General features: G+C 40.5%; 1 protein-coding gene across 2 annotated transcripts in view; it reads left to right on the top strand.

Moving 5' to 3' along the window:
• DPY19L3 (dpy-19 like C-mannosyltransferase 3) overlaps nucleotides 1-16,322 on the top strand; it is a 70,275-nt gene that overhangs the window by 41,237 nt on the left and 12,716 nt on the right. For both annotated transcript variants that reach the window (XM_059381347.1, XM_059381348.1), the window contains 8 exons: nucleotides 491-622; nucleotides 2,217-2,318; nucleotides 4,814-4,887; nucleotides 5,066-5,224; nucleotides 8,102-8,224; nucleotides 8,601-8,712; nucleotides 9,569-9,625; nucleotides 13,571-13,653. In XM_059381347.1, the coding sequence (XP_059237330.1) occupies nucleotides 491-622; nucleotides 2,217-2,318; nucleotides 4,814-4,887; nucleotides 5,066-5,224; nucleotides 8,102-8,224; nucleotides 8,601-8,712; nucleotides 9,569-9,625; nucleotides 13,571-13,653 (842 nt within the window). The remainder of the gene's footprint in view (nucleotides 1-490; nucleotides 623-2,216; nucleotides 2,319-4,813; nucleotides 4,888-5,065; nucleotides 5,225-8,101; nucleotides 8,225-8,600; nucleotides 8,713-9,568; nucleotides 9,626-13,570; nucleotides 13,654-16,322) is intronic.

The following is a 16,322-nucleotide window of genomic DNA, read 5'->3' as shown; positions in this document are numbered from 1 at the left end:
GCTCCAGACCCAGGAGGCAGGGAGTCAAAGGCCTCACTCTGGGAGGAATTGTCCATCTAATCTAAGTCAGCACACACACAGGAAATGCAGCAATAAAGGACACAGGCCTGCAGTGCGGAACATTCAGAAATCACAGAATATGAAGAAGTACTGTAGACAGTAACTATAAAAGAATTCTGGAGAAAATGGAAGGCTGCAGATTGCATTTGCCCGTTTCCAGAATATGTTTATGCCATTGTTTGCTACCTGTACTTCCTATTATCCGTTTGTTCTCTTCTTAATTAATACTACAAGATTTTAAGTTCTGTATAATTCAAAGATAAATACAGGATGTAAATGATTCGGTTTGGGGGACTTGCTTTTAGACTGAACTGCTTGAAGCCCCCTGTGTTGTTTGTGATTCGAAATGTATCCAGCCAGCGTGTCAGCATGTGCTGGTCTCTTGATAAACCCATGTATTTAGTTCACCATCTCATCTCCCTTGTTGCAGGCGACGTGGCTGTATGGCATCCAGGTGACAGGCTTGCTCCTGGTCTGCATCCTCCAGTTTTTTAATTCTATGATTCTCGGATCGCTGCTTATCAGTTTCAACCTTTCAGTATTAATTGCAAGAAAACTTCAGGTAGGACATATTTGTGTCCTTTTTTTTTTTTTTAAATTCTGTGGGTAGTTGGGCCTTATTTTCATACAGCACACAAAGGAAAATGTCTGACCACATTCCCTCTGAAAAGCACTGAGGTCATTTTTTAGGTGTCTTTTAAACATGCATGGGAAAGCATTTCTGTTTTGTAGCTTTCTGCTGTGCCATCCCTTCGTTTTGACATGTTTCTTTTCTTAGAGAATTGGAATCTTAGTTCAGGGATTAGCCAAAGATGTTTATTTGAATGCCATTGATAGAAAGTTGAAATAAAAGAGCAAAAATCTTTAAATTTTATTGTGTATGAATTCAAGAGTAAGAAGAAGCTATTGCTTGGGGGGGGAGGGTGTTCGTCGCGGTGTCTTTTAAGTTGGCAGCACCGTATTAGTGATGGAGCCGCGCGGCTCTTCACCCCATCCGTATCATGCTGTTGGTTTGTAAGTGAATTAAAATTCACTCAGAATCTCGAGAATCACAGGACTTAAATTTAGAAGTATGGGGACCTTTCCTAGGGTGTCACGTTTGAAAACATTGGCCTGATCTTTTGGCTTTATTCAGTAATTCAGATTTCTTAAAGTTACATGGGATTTAATTAAGAGTCCGTTGTTTCTCTTCATATAGTGTCATAAAGCCTGCTTTCTTTCTCATGAGCATATGAGAAACATTTCTCATAACCACTTTTATATCAAGAAGCTGTTTTACTTTCTGCTTTGGGAAGAATAAATCCTTTCTCTTTGGAGTGAGAGCTGTCATGGCCAAGCTGTCACAATGACTTTTAAACAGGCTTTAGTTGATTATCTGAAACAGTAGTTCTCATTCATCCTAACTTTAATTATAAATAAACATCATGCAATTTAACTCATTAGATATTATATTTGATAATCTGTAAAGTTATCTAAGGGTTGTAAGAAAACCATTATATATCAAAGAGCACAATTTACCCTTTTTTATACAGATAGGTCTTTAATTGGGTTATGGCTGTGTCTGTGCTACATGAATTAATGGGTCAGTGATCGCAAGATTTGTTCATTCAGTGTATCTTGAGTACCTTCTGGCAGACTCCATACTCTGGTTGCAAAGGTCTTAAAAAGAGAAAGAAAGACAAGGACAGTTTTCTGATCTTAGGAAGCTTATTATTATTAATTTTTTTAAGTGAAATAATTAAGGAGGCACTTTATTTTTTTTAAGATCTTATTTATTTATTTGAGAGACAGAAAGACAGAGATAGGGAGAGAGAGAGCTCAAGTGGAGAGGAGAGGAGGAAGCAGGCTCCCGGCTGAGCAAGGAGCCCATGCGGGGCTCAGTCCCAGAACCCTGGGATCATGACCTGGGCCAAAGGCAGCAGCTTAACTGACTGAGCCACCCAGGTGCTCCTGGAAGCTTTTTATTAAGGAATTCATTTACTCTTATGTTAGAAATGTACAAATATTAAGACATTGTAACCTCATAAAAATTAGGTTCTATTTTCCACATATATTCTCTATGTTGCATGATCTAATGTTTTAAATCCTGAAGTAATCTCATCTTAAATGTTTATGAAGTAACGTAAGGATTAAAACTCAACTGTTTTAATTTCTAGAAAAATCTGAAGACTGGAAACTTCCTAAATAGGCTTGGGAAACTGTTGTTACATTTATTTGCAGTTTTATGTTTGACACTTTTCCTCAACAATATTATTAAGGTAAGTTAATAAAATGACCTTTAATTTACATTACTACAGAATTTCCAGTTTTACTTGTAACAAGCTCAGCTTTAACTTTGTTTCATAACTGTTGTTTTCTTGATTTTAGTCACTGACTTCTGTTTACTCTTTGTTAAAGATTTTTTTTATCCATTTATTTAAGAGAGGGAGCATGAGTGGAGGTGGGTAGGAGCAGAGGGAGAGGGAGAAGCGTATTCCCCGCTGAGCACAGAGCCTGACATGGGACTTGATCCAATGACCTTGAGATTATGTCCTGAGCCAAAGCTTAATAGACTAAGCCACAGGCGCCCCTATTCACTCTTTAACCAACTGAGCCACCCAGGCATCCCAATTCACTCTTTAATATGTCCTAGCTTGGGGGCGCCTGGGTGGCTCAGTGGTTTGGGCTGCTGCCTTCGGCTCGGGTCATGATCTCAGCGTCCTGGGATCGAGCCCCACATCGGGCTCCTTGCTCTGCAGGAAGCCTGCTTCCCTCTCTCTCTCTCTCTCTCTCTGCCTGCCTCTCTGCGTACTTGTGATCTCTGTCTGTCAAATAAATAAATAAAATCTTTAAAAAAAAAAAATAATAATATGTCCTAGCTTGAACTCACTTTCTGAGTTATTAAACTTTTTGTAAAAGCTCAACTTTAAAAGCATTAAGTGTTTCTCTAAATTTAAAAAATTCTGCTTTTGAAGAGAGCATTTTCTTGCACTGTGGTACCAAAAACAGATGACGTGATTTTTTATTGGGTCAAATTAAATAAACTGGCAGGGCATCTGGCTGGCTCAATTGGTGAAGCATGCGACTTTTGGTCTCAGGGTCGTCAGTTTGAGCCCCACATTTAGTGTGAAGCTTACTTTGAGAAAAAGGAGATAAATAAACTAACTGTACTATCCGAAGCACAGTGATTTATTAAGATGATTCTGCCCCTCCTAGAAGGCTGGTTTCAGGACAGGAGACATCTGCATGTACATGACAGACTCCTTCTCTTCCATAGGAGAATGGCAGTCCCTCTTCCTGTCTGTTGACTATCAAAGACTCTTACTCATCCAGCCGCATTAAACACTTCCACTCTGGGTCCTTGTCACTCTGTTCTTAAACCCCAGAGTTCAGTACTTATCAAAAGCTTATTTGTGCAGAGCAATCAGCATTTCTGAAGGATTGGCTGAAAGATACGCAGTTCATCCATTCCCCCACTCTAGATACTCAGTGATCTGTGCCTGGATTAAGTCAGGAGAGAGCTGCCTGCCCAGACCATTGATTCTTGACTTCCCGAAGAATAACATCTATTGAATTGTACTTGATGTCTTGCCAACTATGTACAATGAGAGGAATTAGAAAAAATCTTCTTTAAGACTCCTGCTGTTTTTACTGTAGCCATGGGGAAAATTTCTCTTCAGTCTCAGTTCTAGGAGTGTTAGGATCTCTTTTGAGCAATTGGTTTGTTTTAATCTTAGAACCTGTGCTTTTATCTCCATCTGCATTTGCTAGTTTAATGTGTAAGCCCAAATTTGTGGCTCATCTCTAGCGAATATATTTTAGGTACTAACCTCACTTCTCAGATTCATCTTTTCTTTTCTATCTTCATTTTCCTTCTGACAGAAGGAAAAACTTCTTTACCCATCTATGGTAAAAAAAAAACCCATCTATGGGTTTTTTAAACCCATCTTTACCCATCTATGGGTAAAAAACTTCTTTATCCATCTATGGCCGATGGATTTTTATAAGCCATATAGTAAAAATAAAATTATATGAGTTATAATCACTAATGATGTGCACTGGCATTTGTCAGTTCCCGCGGAGGCCACCACGGGGGCCTCCATTGTCTTTGTGTGGCTGAGTCTTCTGTCAGTTGTGTCTGCAGTCAGAAACCCCTAAGCCAGACAGGCCCTGTGGGCTCTGTATTTGTTTGAGGTTTTAGATCATCATATTACTGGTTTTCTGATCAAAACATTTGTACTCTGCCGGGCTTCAGCCCTCTCCCTCTCCCTGAGACCAAAGAAGCTCATCTTTTATCTATTTTACATGTTGAACTAACACGTTAAGATGGTTTGAAAAAATGATTCTGCTTTACAAAAAAGAACAAAAGGAACAGAGGGAGCTTGAAAGTTCTCCTGTTAGAATTCCTCACTTCTGGGATACCTGGGTGGCTCAGTGGGTTAGGCCTCTGCCTTCAGCTCAGGTCATGATCCCAGGGTCCTGGGATAGAGCCCTGCATTGAGCTCTCTGCTCAGCAAGAAGCCTGCTTCTCCCTCTTCCACTCCCCTACTTGTGTTCCCTCTCTCTTGCTATGTCTCTCTGTCAAATAAATACAGTCTTTAAAAAAAAGAATCCCTCACTTCTAACAACTATTGAGAATATTTGCTGATTTTATAAACACATGTGCACACAATCCTGTGAAACTGGACACTGAATATGTGTATTCAGTGGGAAATTATCAGGAAACCATGCATAAGGCACTCATAACAATTTTCATTTTCTCCCTCCCTGATAGAAAATTCTTGATCTGAAGTCAGACGAACACATATTTAAATTTCTGAAGGCAAAATTTGGGTTTGGAGCAACAAGGTATGACTGAATTTAAAATTTATGTTTGCTTTTTTATATCGAATCAGCAGGGACTTTAAAACTTAAGTTATCATTATGCCTTCAACTATAAAATCCAGGTTCATTTTGAGGAAAAAAGTGTAGTTTACTTGTCTTGTACTGAATTTAATACTTTGCTTTCTTTTCGTTTGTTCCCTAGAGATTTTGATGCAAATCTATACCTGTGTGAAGAAGCGTTTGGCCTCTTACCTTTCAATACCTTCGGAAGGCTTTCAGATACTCTCCTCTTTTATGCTTACATATTTGTTCTGTCCATCACAGTGATGGCAGCCTTAGCTGTTGCCTTCCATAATCTCAGGTACGGCATGTTTCAGCAACCTCTCCCATGCTTTAATGAACTTGATCTGTGTTGGAGAAAAATGGCAGAAAAAAGTTGAAGTTCAAAATATCAGACCTCAGACAGGGTAGTATGGTTCAGCTCAAAGGGGGATCATAATCAGATTAGAGTGGACCCCACACGAGTATGTAAGGGTTGACCAGATAAGAGACAGCAAAAAGGCAATGCAGTAGAGACTGGTCTGGGAACAAGGTCCTCTTTGAGCAGTTCTCTCTTGCCCTTATTATGGAATGGGGATACCCAGGGGACTTACTCTGCGGGGTTTTGTGGGGAGTAAATAAGTTAAAATAATAGTACTTAGAATGCTGCCTCTCTCCTAGAATATTTTGTAGATTTTAGCTGTCATTCGCTGGTGTTGTTACTGACTCAGAGTCTCTGCTTTGTTCTCGTTATTAATTTCCTGTTGTTTTTCTACCTTTCTTCTAGCTGCCTTTGTTATTGCTCATGAAATATCAAGAGTTAACTCTTGTGTGTTTTGTTGCATCTTGCTCAGGGGCTTGTAAAAGGGGAGTGGACTGTAACTGTTAGCATCTGCCAAAGTCTTCAGTAATAATTGACTGTGTCTAAAAGGCTGAACATGTCTACTCATCTGCTAAAAGAAAGAGTGAGGGAGTATAAAGACTTTTTTAAAGCTTGTAGAATACCTGGCTACAAAGCTGATGGAGGTTTTTGCATTTACTACCCATGTTAAATTGAAAGAAAATTAAGTGTAAGAAATTGAAGCTACTGTCATTTGTGAAAACTTAATGAAGCTCAGAAGGAAGCCCTTTTCTCTGTAGTTATCTTGCCAATTAAGGTGCTGGTGAGCTGTGATTCGCAGCCACCAGAGAGCTGTGCTGGGAAAGGGCATTAGCACGAGTCCAGATCAGTTGAGATGTTTTATGATTATTAAGAGTGAAGCCACATTGAACCATGAAAATACTTCATTGACTATAACCTATTTTAGTATCTTTCAGAAGTGTTCTTAGCCCAATATCTTGCCCAAGATAAAATTTAGCCCTGTGAAAATAGATGGAAATTATTCTAGACAGTGTAATTTAATATTATTCCAGACACGCCAGGTGTCGACAGGACTCTAGACTGCATGCAAAGCAGGAAGTTCAGTTGGCCTGCAGTCTTTTGTGAAAATGTCTGCCGTGCTCAGTGTGAATCTATGAGCCGTCTCTGCAAGCCGACTTGCTGTATGATTGTAGGTAAAGATTTTAGAGCATCCTCATCTACCAGGTAGGGGTATCAGAACCTTATTACAAGAAAAGCATTAAAGTAAAGCTCATTAAAGTGATGTAAGAATTATAGTATCTTAATATTAAATAACTGTTAAGTCATTTTAAGGATATTTTATCAATGCCAAGTATCCAGAGTATTTCTATCATTTTAGTACTAGGAAGGATGATACTACTATGTTTACCCGACACATCTGCATTTGTGTAAAGGGTAGGACGGTGAGGGGATTAACTCAGGGGCTCTGTTCACGGGACTGATTCGAGCTTTCCAGCTTGGCGGGGGAGATGGGGAGAGGTGTTGCAAAATTCTCTCAGGTATCAAGGGGAGATGAGAACATATGTTCTCCTTGTCTGGAGCACTCTTTCAGTAGCAACATAGAAGCCAGAGTTTGGGTTGTGATATAGAACATCTAAGTAAAGGTTATTACCAGTGGTGAAAATTCCCCGAGTATATCAGTTTGATTTTCATGGGAATGTAGGGTGGTGAAAGGATTTCTAGGAAAGAAGAGTTCTCTAGTAGCCTGAAAGCATCATACATACCCAGGTCTATTGGATTTTATGAAGGGTAAGTGGGGCCTTGTAAAGGTACTGGTTTTATATTAAACTGGCAGCCCTTCCTGCTGTTTCCGTATCCCCTTGACAGCAGAAGGTACAATGGCCGAACTCACTCGCCCATCTCAGAGTCTCTAAGGTTCAGACAATGAGATAGGACAGTGCGCTCTTCCCCAGTGTGATGAGTTTAGAGTACAGCATATCCCCCGTGCAGTGTTCTTGCCACAATAAATGAACTTGGCTCTAATAATTAACCTCTAGATCTAATTTCAAGTTTATAAGGAGCATGGGAATAGAGAAATGTATTCAACACCTCCACAAGGAGACAATCAGCCAAATCCAGAAGGTGGGAGTAGTTACAGGACAAATGATACATTTCCTTCTGCCAAAAAACGACCTCCAAGTGGAGGGCACTTGTATTGATTGAAAATAATTTAAAGAGACATTGATGAAATGCAGCGTGAAAGCCGTGGGTCCTAATTCAAAGAAACCACCTGAAAAAAGCAGTGGCATTAATGGAAAATAGAATATGAATTGAGTGTTGACATGATAAAGAATTATTATTCATTTTCTGGGTTAATTATTCTAATGTAGCCAAATTTGATTAAAAAAATCATGTTAGAGATCTTTAATGGGTATTGGTTGGCTAAAATGTGATCATTTGTTCAGAAGGGAACTGATTTCCATGTTTATGGATTTGTTTTTCTCTTTTCTTATTTGTAAAAACTTGTAAAATGCTAGTAACTCATGAAATATCTCTAAAGAAATCTTGTAATTTAAGTGATCCCAAAAGAATTTTTTCTACTTCCTTTTAATTTAAAGGGTTAAAGCATTCTAAATTTTTACTCAAAATGAAATTTGTTGTATTCTAGTTATTAATGCATTATAACAGTTTTATCCTCACAAATTCAGAATTTTGATATATGTTGATTCGTTTTATCTTAGAGCAGTAACACATTTCTAAATACATGAAGGCATAAGTTTCTGGTATCTTTAAAAAAGATTTAACTAACTTAAAATGATGTATCCAGCTTCAATTTTGTATGTGTGCTGTTTTATTCAGTGATTCTACAAGCCAACAACCCCCGGGTCAGATGGGGAAGTGCACGATCCTCCTGAAACCAGAAACCGCTTACAACCTAATACATACCATTCTGTTTGGATTCTTGGCATTGAGTACAATGAGGTATTTTTTTTTTACCTGTTTGCTGGATTGATTTTTTTTGTTCGATCACTCTTTACCTGACATGCTTTAGCAATGCAGCTTAGGTACTCACAGTCCTCTTCACTGATAATTATGGTTCCCATAAAAAGATCCTTGTTTACCATCTTCTCTAGTATTAAATATTATTAGTAACCAGTCTTTTCCTCATTACTAATAATCCTCCATTTTTACTTATATGATTTTCTCAAAAGGCAATGAAATTCATAACTAACCCTTCGGCAGACGGTCCCCACACAGCCTCAGTCAGACTTTCCTCCCACAGACGGCACAGCTGCGTCACACTGCGGGTCTGTCCACAGTTGGCATGGGTCCACCTCTCCTGTCTCTGTCTTTCCAGAATGAAGTACCTCTGGACGTCACACATGTGTGTGTTCGCATCGTTTGGCTTATGCAGCCCCGAGATATGGGAGTTACTCCTGAGGTCGATCCGTCTTTATAACCCAAAGAGGGTCAGTGCTGTCCCTTTGCTATTTCATTTTCATTTTTATGAGTTTTAGGATTTCTTTCATGCCAGTTCCTATTGTTTTCAGTAGTTGCCTGTTCCCCAGTCTGATGAAACAGAGACTGCTGAAAATAGATAACTGACACATTATGATTTTTTATTTTATTTTATTTTGGGGGGGCCCAGTGCAAGCAGGGGAAGGGGGAGGGGCAAAAGGAGAGGGAGAGAGAGAATCTTAAGCAGACTCCATGCCCCGGGCAGAGCCCAACGCAGGGCCCAAGCTCACCGCCCTGAGATCATGACCTGAGCCGAAATCAAGAATCGGACACTTAACCAACCGAGCCATCCAGGTGCCCTGACACCTTATGATTTTGTAAGGAGTTATTTTTTAAATAATTTTATTCTGAATCTTAATTTTATTTTTTAAATCATTTGTTTTTTTCCCAAACCGTAACTTAGATATGCTCATTATACTGAATTTGGAAGTACTGTAAGCATACAAGGAAAATTAAAACTCATCAATAACCCCATTATCCGGAGCTATCACTATTATTATCATTATAAATTATACTTAGAGCATATATAAGTGTACAGTTATGACAATAAGTACAGTTATGACAATATGACAATATGTAGTTTTGAGTTGTTCTCCCCTAAATATTCACAGGCGGCAATATGGTAGAAGCTATGAGTATCTCATGAGTGATCGGACCCTAACATTGACTTAGTTGTTGGGCAAATTGGAGCCTCATGCTCCATTAAAGGACATTTTTGTTGTTTTAAAAAGAAAGAAGTTATGTGTTTACAAAGCAAAACTGTAAGGCAAAAATACCTGTGATCTAAATAATGTCTTTCTTATATAGATATGTATAATGCGATATTCAGTACCGATATTAATACTGCTGTATCTGTGCTACAAGGTAAGACTGATTTTCCTCATTCTTTCCATCATTAATCTAGCGGAATAATTGCTTTGACTCAGTGTACTCTGTCTGTTATTGGCAAATGGAATGATTTGCAGAGGTTACAAATACCTCCTTTGCTTCTCATGAAGGCACTTGGCATTGATAAGAAAACTGATCTGTTTCCCAAATAGTATTTAACAAGTAAAAATATTATAGCAAAAACAACTACAGTTTAATTTTTCTAATTAATTTTGATTCTGACTTACTATTAAGCTGATGCAAATTCTGAAAAGAAAGGTGTTTTCAGACCTATGCTGAGGTGAATAAAGTAGAAAAATAATTTTTCCCTGTTACCCGCCTTATAGAGAGTAAGAGATCCTAAAATGCATCTTACTTTAACCTACATATTTCATTAGATGCTTAAAATCATCTTTGTGAGAGGCTGGGTATATATGGTCCCAGATTAGCCTCATGAGCTGTCCTTCAGTTTGAGTAGGAAATCATGAACTTCGTATTCTCAGGTGACTGATTTCTGAAATAACTTTAACTGTGCTTCGTTTTGAGAATGCTCCTCAAGAGACAAGGAGTCACCAGTCAGGCTATTTGGTGATCCTTTTGTCACATCTTTGAAATTTAGAGGCTTGAATCTGTACCTGGGCAGGGAGCCCAGACTCTTGCTATCTGGTTGAGCTTTTACCCTCTTTTTAAAAAATCTGACGTATTTTTTTAAGTTCATATTTTTTCCTTCAAATTTGGTTTTATGTTAGAACAATAGATGTCCTACTCTACTGTGTATAGCCCCTCACTTGGGCTGGGGGAAGGGGGTGCTACAGGGGTTCACCCAAGGAGAGGGTCAGCTAGAGCAGCTCAGCGTTTGGTTTTATTTGCTTATACTTTCACATAAGATTTTATCTGAAGCCAAACGTTTTAGGCTAAAAATCATGTTTGCTCATCACTATATTGGATGATTCTACTGTAAATATTTCAAAAATTTATGCTCTATCGTGTTCCTATCTATCAAAGCATCTACTGTTGCAGGCAGAGCGCTGTGCTAACTCCAATACTGGAAAACATAGAAATAGGTTATTTCTTCCACCTGGCCTCTGGGAATTTTATAGCTCTCATGTAAATAAATGAAACTTCTTCCAAAGCTCTGGAAAGCAATGACTAAAGACTAAACAGAGTGTATGTTTAATAACGAAGGAGGTAGCTTGACCTCTCCACATTGCCTCTGAGTGACAAAACACCCTCCTCACAGGAAAGATTGAGCTCACTGTGCTTCTTGGCTCCCGCTAACGATGTACGCACACTATGACGGTCTCTTTCCTACAGTCACTCTGTGCGTAGGCTGAGTTCTTAAGTGTCAGCTATGTATTTGGAATTTTACTGATTTTTTTTTTTTTACAGCTATTTGAGGACTTAAGTCTCTTGTTCTTGGTAAAATTGAGGAAGGAGAGTGTAGGAGAAATAAACTACACGGTACAGCACTGTTTCCCAAAGTGTGGTCCCCAGAGAAGCAGCGTCAGCATCACTTGGGAACTTGTCATAAACACAGATGTTTGGGTCCCACTCCAAACCAGACCTCCTGAATCAGAAGCTCTGGGAGTCGAGTCCAGAAATGTGTGTGTCCTCGGCCCTCTAGGTGGGGCTAATGCAGAGAACTGGGCTTCTCCGCGTTGGCGCTGTTGACACTCTGGCTAGGTAATTCCTTGTCGTAGCTGACCTGTGTGTTACAGGATGTTTAGCAACAACTCTGCTTTCTACTCCCTTGTTGCCAACAGCACCTCCCTCCAGTCCTGACAATCAAAAATCTCCAGACATTGGGAAGCCTCCCCTTGGCATGGAGCCAAATCCCTCCAGCCACCCCTCTTGAAAATCATTACTATTAAAAAAAAAAAAAAAAAAAAAAGTGATAGCACCAAAAGAACCCATCATTTCCAGGAAATCTACACAGACATTCTTTGAGTAAGAGAGTAACTCAGAAGAATCCCTCCAGAGATTAGCCTAGCATTAGCGCAGCTCTTCTCGGCCCTTCTCCATCCTCCTCAGGCCTGGACTTCAGGAGAAAGTCCAGCTTTCACTACACAAAGCAGTCTCGATATTCCAGCCTCTCAAAATGTGAAATCACAAAGACAATAGAGGTATTACATATATTAAGAAGTACCCTGAAACTGAGGAAACTGGAAAACAGCTGTTGAAGATTTACCTATAAGTAAAATAAACTGGATTTCAAAGCCTGACTTTGAGGTTCATGGAGCAATTGTAATGAGGAGTTCAGATTTTCTCGTTCCTAGCAGTTTTGCTGTATGTCTCTTTAGGACAGTCCTTTTTAAAAGGGAAAAGCATGCACTTCACTCTAAAACCAGGAGTTTAATAAAATTACTACCCTCGTGTTGATGAACTTATTGGCATTGCTGAAATACCATTTAGAAGGAACAGTTAGTGATCCAACACTTATTTTCACGTTTATCATGTTTAAAAAGTTTATCATAAGACAGTGTTACTAGATTTGAACATTTTCAGAATTAACAGCAGCAACTTCCAAGCTAGCAAAATATGCAATACCCATTGAATTCATATATTTCGATATGTGTTTTATACTAAAGGAATGAGGACATATCATTAAAAAGTTGGCATTCTGTTGATTATCGAAATTAATAGGGACAACTGAAATATTACATAGGTATCATGGAATCACTATGATTACATCTCTTCTAAAACTTGGAACCGGTAGTGCTGATACCTGGTTTTCTGTCACCAGCAGTTTTCCTTGTTCACATACCCAGGGGACAAGATGAGAAGGAGCACTAAAAATGGCTGAAGATGAGATGACAAGATAAAGTGACAGGGCTGGCGCCCAGCCCCCAACCAGTCGGGTACCACTCTGGTTCCACTTAGTGGTTCTGAAGTACAGTTACTACATTCTCCACATTAATGAAGCACAGACCCATTGTCAGTGGCCTTCTTCCAACATAGGAATTCTGCTGTTCACCCTAGGGTGTATATAGATGATCAAGGCTTCTTAGCCAATCATCATTTGATACAGCAGTGAACATGTAATTAACTGTTGAATTAAGCAGGCAGTTATGTTAGAAAAGCCGTGGAGCTCGGAGTGGGACGTTTACACTTTCTCTGCATCACCTTAACTAACTCAAGTTGAGTAGGAGGCCACAGTGGCATAAATAGAATATTCAGGTGCACCAGATTTTCCTGGAGAGTCCTACTTTCCAATACTCTTCTCTCCCATTGTACCCGCAGTTACATTAAAACACATCAGGGCATTTGTCCAAATTTCCAGTGCAGATGCTGTAATCCCAGTGAGGAGGGAGCTGGATGTGGAGTCAGGTTTCTAGCGGTAGCTCTGCCCCTTTGTGACCTGGTCAAGTCATCTCTCCGAGCCAGCATCTGCAGAAGAGTAAAATAAAGTGAACAGCAGGAGAGATGGCGCCTTTTGGGTCCACTTTCTCCCTGGGTAGCTGTGGGGGTGAAGGAGATTCTGTGTTCCAGAGCATGTTCGCAGCTCCACAGCCGTGCTGTCTTGGGAGGGCACTTTCCGTCTCGAAGGGTAGATGGCACGACCGAAGTTAGTGTCTGACACCCTGTGAGCTTCCTGGTGGCTGCCATTCCTGTCCTCTCCAAATTAACGTTGGCCTAGATTTGAGCGTCACATACGACAGCATTTTCACTAGAGTAAAATAAAAGCTCTTTTTAAAAAGTTGAGGACCCCTCCCACCCTGATCAGCTTGGGCTCAAGACCATTTGGGGAACTGGTGTCAGACTTTGGCTCGCCTGATGCCAGGAGGGCGGATGGTGGAAATGAGGTCGTTCTCCTGCTGCTGTCGTCCTATCCATGTAGCTCCCAAGTTCTACGCAGTTTCTCCTCTTTCGTTTGAATCTTAGCGATAGTTGTGGGTGCGGGGGTGGATTTTGTTTTTGTTTTTGTTTTGTTTTTAATTTCAGTTCTGGCCAGGAATGATGGATGAACTCTCCGAGTTGAGAGAATTCTATGATCCAGACACAGTGGAGCTGATGAACTGGATTAAGTAAGAGGATTTTTTTTAACCTTTAAAATGTAAAGTGCCTTTTAAGAGTCACTGTAGACCTCACCTGGTGTTTCCTTTTTTCTGAATCTAATTGTGAAGATACATTCATTTTCAAGTTTTTCTTTAAAACTCTGTATTTGGAAATAATTCCTTTCCATCCAAGAAATATTCTCTCTAACCACAGTCTCACAAAGAAGGGGGAAAACCCACACGGAGAGGAAAACAGCTGGAGGATAATGGAAGGAAAGCTTTATACTCTCAGCCAATTTCACCTTGATCATTTCTTTCATTTTAATACCATCCCAATTTTCTGTGATTACTGACCCAAGGAAGTATTCCTTCCTTGCTAATCATGTAAAAATGACACTGTAAACCACAGTTAGAGTCCTACTAGCTCCTTGTACCTTGCATTTTAACTAAGCATACTACCCAAGCCTAGAGCTAAAGGAAACTGAAACTACAAAGGCTTCCCTCTGGAACGTCATGGTTGTTTGGAACTGTATCGGGTCTTACCAGTGCCTGCGCTCTGCTGCTTTGCCTCAGCATTCAGCGTCAGGACCAACTCTGTTTAGGGAGACCGGTCTCCCACCAGCACAAAGAAACTTTTCTACCCAGAGCAGTATTCCTGTGCCCCGTACTGCTGTACTCCCTGCTTTATAACCAAAAAGCAGCAGTGTAATTCCTCACATGTAAATAGATGTCACAGATCTTATGTGACTCCGAAGGCATCTGCTGTACCGTCTCCGTCCCTTAGAATTTTAGCAGCCATATTGGCACTTGCTCGTGACTGATGTTGGCTAACCGGTACAGTTTAGCACCGCGTGTGTATTAAGAGATGGTAAATGTTTGATAGTGTGGGTCTCTTGAGTGCAATACGTGGCTTTTATAGAGATTTATGTCTAAAATATATACGTGGATTTGGTCCCAATGTCGGACTGGCTCTGACTAGATGCAGGGAGTATAATTTTTCATATATTTCCTGTGCTGAGATTTCAAAGCAGGCTTTGTCTTTATATATTTATTTAACTTTAAATCATGGCAGACAATTGTAGAGTAAATAATTCCTTCAGTATTTATTGTGTATGGGGAAAGAGGGTTATTCGTATAAAGAAAAGCTAATTACTTTTGCATTAACTATAGTCAGCTGGAAATTTATGACACATACATCTGAAGGTGAGGCTGATATTTTCTGGTTTTGAAATTGTACTGTCAATACAAATGTGCAGGGCACCTGCTTTCTGGTAGAATCCCAAAGCCGGCAGCTCTGGCAGATCTACCTCAGTCGTTGCTGTAAGCAGCCCACCTCCACTCCCCAGTCGTAGGGGAATGAGTCGTAGTGTCAGTCAGCATACATCCTAGCAGATCCCTGGTTGTGTTTGACAGTGTCGGCCTGGGTGTGCTCACCAGAGAGCCTCTATTTCCATGCCTGTCCTCACAGAAGATTATTTAAAGTGACATTTCTGGTTCTGAAAAATTGTGGATGAGAGATATATCCCAGGTATAAAGAAGACTGTCTGCTAGTCTGCTATTTCTCTCATTTGGGAAAGCGATCTTTGTTCTGTGCTTTCTCCTCTCATTAACGTGGTCCTCCCTCTGTATGGAGACATTTTCTTTTTACTTTTTAAAAAATCCTCAGCAATTGGAAAGCTTTGTATTGTTCCAAAATGTTGGTTCTGTTGTGATCTACTCCTGCTTGTTTTCCTCTTAAAATTCTTCAAATCCAAATTATTGTTTTTGCAAAATATAGCTGCTGGGCATGTTCGCGAAATAAGCTAAGTGATGATGAATATATGCCAGGATAGGGTCTATTTAGACACAAAATGTATTTGTTTAAATCAACATTTAAATCAGCTCTGGTCTGTCGCCTTCCATTCCAAACACAAGGGAATATATTTAATATTCTTTTTACTCACCCAGATTTCTTCTGCTTTTGAAATATAAAATATGACCTTCAGCTTTCATCTTAGTACTTTTATCGGTCACATGTGCCTGTGACACGAGTAGGGTGGAGCTGGGCTGGAGAACGGGCCTGAGGATACGTGGCATGTGTCTGAAAGTCTGACATTGTCTCAGGGCAGCCCCCAGGCCTTCCGTGGGGACCCAGCCTTGTCAGTGAGGAAGGAGTGCCTCCCCCTCTCCACCCGGTGTGCTGCTGTTCTCAGCCAGCCGCCTCGGTACTGGCCGTGCCCCTCTTCGGCCAGCGCATACGGGGGCAGGGAGGCACCCTCCATCCCAGGATGGCTGCCCTTGAAGATGAGTCAGGATGAGAAACAGTGACCTGCAGAAACTGTAGGCGAACCTCCAGTGACCGTCCATGACAGCGCAGGGCACCTCCCTCAGGAAGCGTTAGGAGGAAGTTCACCCACCATGTCCTAGCCTCTGCTTTGCGTGCTTAGCACTGGGGCAGACCCACTGTAACACCTGCCTTAGACATCGCTCTTGTGCGCCAGGGACCCTGAGCGTCCATTGGGAGATTAGGTCTTGCCCATTGTTCACTTGGGCTTCTCGGGGCTGGAGGGTAAATTGAAAGGTTCCATCATCTCAGCAAGACTTCATTCTTTTCTTTTGGAGGGGCTCGGGTATGACTTTCTATCAGCTAACCAGATGTCCTCCGTGGAAGATAAAGGGCATTCGGATACCACTTCTTAGGATACCACTTCTTAACAGCA

This window comes from Mustela nigripes, chromosome 17, assembly GCF_022355385.1.
Source record: "Mustela nigripes isolate SB6536 chromosome 17, MUSNIG.SB6536, whole genome shotgun sequence".
Taxonomy (NCBI): Eukaryota; Metazoa; Chordata; class Mammalia; order Carnivora; family Mustelidae; genus Mustela; species Mustela nigripes.
The sequence above is the reverse complement of the archived record's forward strand: the minus strand, read 5'-3'. Positions and strand labels throughout refer to the sequence as shown.